Source organism: Podarcis filfolensis, assembly GCF_964270895.1.
Source record: "Podarcis filfolensis genome assembly, chromosome: 3".
In the NCBI taxonomy this organism is placed as follows: Eukaryota; Metazoa; Chordata; class Lepidosauria; order Squamata; family Lacertidae; genus Podarcis; species Podarcis filfolensis.
In genome coordinates, this window is record NC_139606.1 from 26,862,460 (window position 1) to 26,868,459 (window position 6,000).

The window sequence follows — 6,000 nt, forward strand, 5'->3', positions numbered from 1 at the left end:
GAGGGGGGAGTGATTTTAACCTTGCATCTGCTCCTATCCCATCTAATGTGAATACTTCACATGGCACGACTACTAAATGAATCTCTTTAACGTCCTCTACTAAGTGTGCGCTGCCTGATTGAGGTTCATTATATTATTGCACCTGTCAAATAATATGTAATCAGTGAAACTTTCCTGAGACTAAAATCTATCTGTTGCCCTGTGGATAGTCTAAAACTTATCTCCATTGGGAGGGTTCTGAGGGAAAAAACAATGAAACACCTATCTTGAACTAATTTATATGTTTGGCCTCTGTACCTGAGCGCAATGATTAATAACATCATTGCAGTCTCAAAGCTGGGCAAGCAATGAATTAGCAAGGCTTTGTCAGTACTCACACTAATTAGATTGCAGTCCTATATCCACTTACTTAGAAGTAAGCCTTGCTAAAATAAATGAGGCTTACTTCTGAGTAAACATGTATTGGCTTGCAGTGCACAGGCAATATATTAAATTCCACTAAGCCTTCTTAATGGTTTCATTTCAGATCTGTTCCTTTACTCATGGCTCTATGGCTTTTAGGCGAGTCTGAGTTCCAAAACATAGTTAAGGACGAGGTCCAGGTTTGCACATAATGCTAACAATGGTTAGCAAAATCTAAGGTTGATAACCAACCAAACAACCAACCATGGCTTATGAGTGTGGTTTGCTTATGGCTAATACAGTATTATTAGGGACGCAGGTGGTGCTGTGGGTTAAACCACAGAGCCTAGGACTTGCCAATCAGAAGTTCGGCGGTTCGAATCCCCGTGACGGGGTGAGCTCCCGTTGCTTGGTCCCTGCTCCTGCCTACCTAGCAGTTTGAAAGCACACAGTGCTAGTAGATAAATAGGTACTGCTCCGGCGGGAAGGTAAACGGCGTTTCCGTGTGCTGCTCTGGTTCGCCAGAAGCGGCTTAGTCATGCTGGCCACATGACCCGGAAGCTGTACGCCGGCTCCCTCGGCCAATAAAGCGAGATGAGCTCCGCAACCCCAGAATCGGCCACGACTGGACCTAACGGTCAGGGGTCCCTTTACCTTTAATACAGTATAGTTAAGCTGCAGGTCAGATATAGACAGTCAACCTATGGTTTACTAAACTATGGTTTATAAACCATGGCATGGTGTTACATGTGAACTCAACCACCTTCATGACTTTCTTAAGGAATAATTTACACTTTCTTACTGTTTCAGCTGCAACATTAAATAAACATACAATAAAATTTATCTATGTAGTATGAAGAACAATTAGGGATGTCAGAGAATTCTGACAAAAACTGGAAAATGAAGCAGAAATTGCTGCAGTTTACATGTTTCTAGGCAGCAACAGAAATCAGTTAACTGACTATGATTGGTATTTCTTCACATCATTATTGTGTTTTACGCCACAATTGTTAACATAATAGCTTCTTAAACATTATTTTAATGCTTCTTTTACATTGAAATGAATGTCAGTTATGTAAGTTACATATCTTAAAAGTTAAATAGCAGGCAGGGAGGCAAATAGCATAGAACTAGGCAGAAACCAAACTGCAGCAGAATGGAAACTACCTTGACTGTGGTGTATACAGGTTGGAAACGAAATTGCTGCCTTCTTGCATCCCTAGCAACAAAGCAGGACATCACCCCAAACACTATTCTCAGTTTTAAGGCATTGCTAAAGTAGTGCAAAAGATGAAAGCTTGTCACCTGCTAAAAGCTACACCTTTTAGGCTACACCTGATAAATTCCCTATTCAGCACAACTCTTTAAGGACCTCACTTTTGCATCTGACCATCCCAGTCATGCTTAAAATTTTAGGTCACTTCATGGGCTCACAACTCAATGGTATCGCACATGTTTAACACGGACACATCTCAGGTTCAACCCCTGGCCTCTCCAGTTAAGAGGATATTGGGGGCAGTGCCAGGAAAGTCGTGAGTCCTCAGAGAGCCAATGTCAGTCAAAGTGTAAGATCAATAGCATGACTCCACATACAGCAAATGTGCATGTTCATTTGACAGGTGGGTGATGACTGTTTGTATTTAATAGGTCCTGCTCGGCTAGAGGCTCAGTTAATTCACAGGTGTTAAATGATGGAAAGAATCTGTCTCCCGAAGAAAACTGCCAAAACAGCTATGAAATGAATATATCACAAACACAGTCAAATATACTAGTTAAACCAGTTGATAAGGTATGGCGTGCCTTAAAAGCTTCTGGAATATTGTCCTTTAAATTAGTACAAGTATTTTTCATTCGGCAGCATATTTAGCTTTCAAGTTCAGCTAGACAACTCCAAAATATTTGTTCCTAATGGGACTGATCATGCATATAATAATACAGAAAGTCTTTACTAGGCACAACTTCAGCAGGGTTATTGTAATGGGAAATTGTTCAGTATGAAATAATGAAAACACAAGATTAGCAGGGATATCGGAAAGTAAACAATAGAAAGGGTTTTAAAAGAAGAAGGTGATGCGAACTGTCTCATCAAAATGCAGTGGTACCTCGGGTTAAGTACTTAATTCGTTCCAGAGGTCCGTTCTTAACCTGAAACTGTTCTTAATCTGAAGCACCACTTTAGCGCATGGGGCCTCCTGCTGCTGCTGCACCGCCGGAGCACAATTTCTGTTCTCATCCTGAAGCAAAGTTCTTAACCCGAGGTACTATTTCTGGGTTAGCGGAGTCTGTAACCTGAAGCGTCTAACTCGAGGTACCACTATATCGTGGATAACAGACCCAGAATGCTGCTGAATAACACTACTGGATGGTCATAGTTATTAGGTTTTAAAATATTTATCTGATTTCATTATTTATTACATTTATCCCCCACTTTTCTTCCATGAGAGCCAAGATGGCATACTTGGAGATTCTGACTCTCATCCCCAAAAGCCAGACATCTTAGCATGAAGAAGGTTGCTACAGCACATGGCTTCATGTCGTGCCCAGCATCCTAGAAATAAAGCAGCAATATACTGAATTTTTTGAAAAGCACCTAGATATTTCAGGACGTATCCAATTCAGATTCATGGGGTGGGGGGAGAGAAACCAGGGTTGATGCTTAATTTTTAATATGGTCCAGCTTTTTCTCTTAACAGAAGCCACTTGTTTTATTAGTAAGATTTCCATTCCTGGCAGAATACAAGGATATCTTGCCATTTCCAACACACGATGATGGCCTTCTTGCCAAAACCTTTGAACACAACACCCATGGCATTGCCCATTTTTCTCTATGGCTAAGCTCTCTGGAAGCTCTAGTGCTCTGCTACAAAGCTTCCTTGTGTTAGTTGCAACCAGTTTTGTGCTCATTTTAACACTACAGAACAACTGCTATGAAGAAAGGGAAATTATATTCATAGGATATATGAATATATGAATATGCATAGGCCATGTGAGTTATGCCCATTTTGTTTTTGTTGGCGCTGTTAATTGATGATCAGACAAACCCACACTTATGAATGCAGTCCTTTGTTGTCCTGATAGATGTACTTTTTAATTTTTTTACAGGGATGTGGTGAGACAGGCGAAGTGAGACCATGTTGATTCTGCTTGACCTTTCGGTGGCTTTTGATAGCATCACTCATGGTATCTTATGGGATGCCTCTGCAGGTTGGGTGTAGGGGGCACAGTCATGCAGTAGCTCCATTTTTACCTGCAAGGGCAGTTTCAGAAAGTAGCATGGGTGGGTTCTGTTTGACCCCATGTCTCTTACGTTATAGGGCCACAAAGTTCCATTGTATCCCCAAATTTCTTGAACATTATATGAACACCATCCACATGACCCCAGAAGGTGAGGTGATACAGGAGTATGGATACCATATCTTACTCCAGGCATCCAGCTCTTTCTCTCTGTCATCGGGGTCAAATGAGGCTAAGCCAATGTTGAGTTCAGTAACAGGCTGGATAAGGATCAATAAAGTTGAATTCTGACAAGATTGGGGAGGGATTATGCTCAGCCTGTTCTGGATGGGGCTACACTCCCCCTAAAACAGCCTTTCTCAACCTGTGGGTCCCCAGATGTTGTTGAACAACAACTCCCATCACCCCTAGCTAGCAAGGCTCAGGGATGATGGGAGTTGTTGTTCAACAACATCTGGGGACCCACAGGTTGAGAACCGCTGCCCTAAAAGATCAAGGACACAGCTTCGGGATGCTTCTTGAAACAACATTGTCATGTGAGGCCCAGGTGGCATTGACTGCCTTCTGCTGGCTTCATCTGATTTACCAGCTGTGGTCATTTCCCAGACAAGGCTTACCTGGTCACCATGCTTCATACTGAAAGAGCTACACTGGTTGCCTGTTTACTTCTGAGCCCAGTTCCTAGCGCTGATATACACCTTTAAAGATCTAAATGGCTTGAGACCCAAGTATCTGAAGGCACACTCCTTCCCAACCCTGCCTGCCCATACCAAGATTGTTCACTGGGGCACTTTTACAACTCCTTTCCCTAAAGGAGGCTGTGCTATGTAGCTCCAAAGGAGAGGGCCCTTTCTGTGGCAATGCCCCAGCTCTGGAACACCTTCTCCCAAGAGGTATGACCAACACTGACATTACAATATTTTTGGCAAGTTAGAACATTTTTCATTTGCCCATGCAGCATTAAATGGATTTGTTTAGCCTACACAATAGTTTGGAAGTGCTGTTGCTCCTTCTCATTTTGCTAATGCATTAGGAATGTTTCATCTGTTGTATTTCTATCTGGTATTAATAGTTTTATTCACGCACATCGCACGCCATCCTAGAACACGCTCAGATGAAGGGTGGTGTGGGAATCTTTTAAATAAATAAATTAAGAAAAGATCGCTATCGCAGACTGTTTCTGATGAGGACAAAGACAAATCCACAATCTGGATTATTTGTGCTCATGCTGTCAAAATGAATGAGCCCAAACAATGAAATTGGGTTGGATCAACACACCCTGGCATCACAAAGCAGCAGTTAAAGTGTAAAAGCGTCTTTGGATTTGGGGAGGTAAGAGGAGTATGATTATGCTGGATGAGTGATGGCTCAGCCAAGGTGCTACAAACATTATCATTAGGGCTTCAGCCCAGTAGCCAAATGCATTTTGGTGTTTTTGCTTATTTGGGCCAGATTTAAATGGGAAATTAATGAGTGCCTTTGTTTTCTTTTTCCCTTTAGGATCATCCCAGTAGTCCCAGCATTCTACTTTGCATGTGAATGATTACGAAACATTTGTAGAAGATCCCATCAGGCTGTGCTTTGTAACAGAAAGCAAAGGGAACTTCAATCAGAACTGAATAAATGATCTAAAGATATATTGTTGCCAGGCGTCTCTACCCTTAGTAAAGATCCCATAACAACCGTAATCTTTCTTCATTCGTTTTGAAGTTGCCATTATCGCACAGTTTCCGATAATGTTCTGTTTCAATCTATCAGTGTCTCAAAACAAATTTACATGTCCATTCTCTGTTCAGAAAGTTGCCTTTCAAAATGCCAATAGAACTTCCTTTTATCTCTACTTTCTTGCAGCAGGACATTTCAACGGATATAGAGAAGAGAGGGGGATTGCAAAACCCTCATAATTCCAGGAAGGTCCTCATCATTAAGCGAACAATCCCAAGGAAGGGAAAACAGCATAAAATACGCCAGGTTAAATTAAGCTAGCATAAAGTATGTACTTGTACTTGGTGCTTGTACCTAGAGCTTGCTGTGCGTTCCATATTGTCTTGGGACAATCAGTCAGAGTTTCAAGGATAGTTTCACTGAGATTGGATTTGGTAAATCCTGGGCTTTGCTGGTTGAGCCAGAGCTCAGTGAGGCCTATGCAAACCTGCGTCCCTCACCCTGACTGGCCAAGGCTCAGCCAGGAGAACTTAAGTCTCCAAATGGGGATATGGTGGTGGCAAGGAGAGATTTACAGTTCTTTTAGCTCAGCCATGTGAGGAATCCAGTGGAATTTAGCTGGCAGTAAGGGTGATGTAAGTCAAATTCCTCCTGAATGGATTTTGGAATAGGAGCAACTAAGCCGGCATATGTTACGCC

The 6,000-nt window shown here is 42.1% G+C and overlaps 1 protein-coding gene across 5 annotated transcripts in view; it reads left to right on the top strand.

The window, feature by feature from the left end:
* Window positions 1-5,313, top strand: part of TPO (thyroid peroxidase) — a 96,097-nt gene extending 90,784 nt beyond the window's left edge. For 2 of the 5 annotated variants that reach the window (XM_083607204.1, XM_083607202.1), the window contains exon 16: window positions 2,050-2,493. In XM_083607204.1, the coding sequence (XP_083463330.1) occupies window positions 2,050-2,269 (220 nt within the window). In that variant the 3' untranslated portion in view covers window positions 2,270-2,493. Of the gene's footprint in view, window positions 1-2,049; window positions 2,494-3,504; window positions 3,583-4,242 lie in introns of those variants that run through there. The other 3 variants (XM_083607203.1, XM_083607205.1, XM_083607206.1) reach the window with 3 other exon arrangements.
* Window positions 5,314-6,000: the final 687 nt, after the last annotated feature.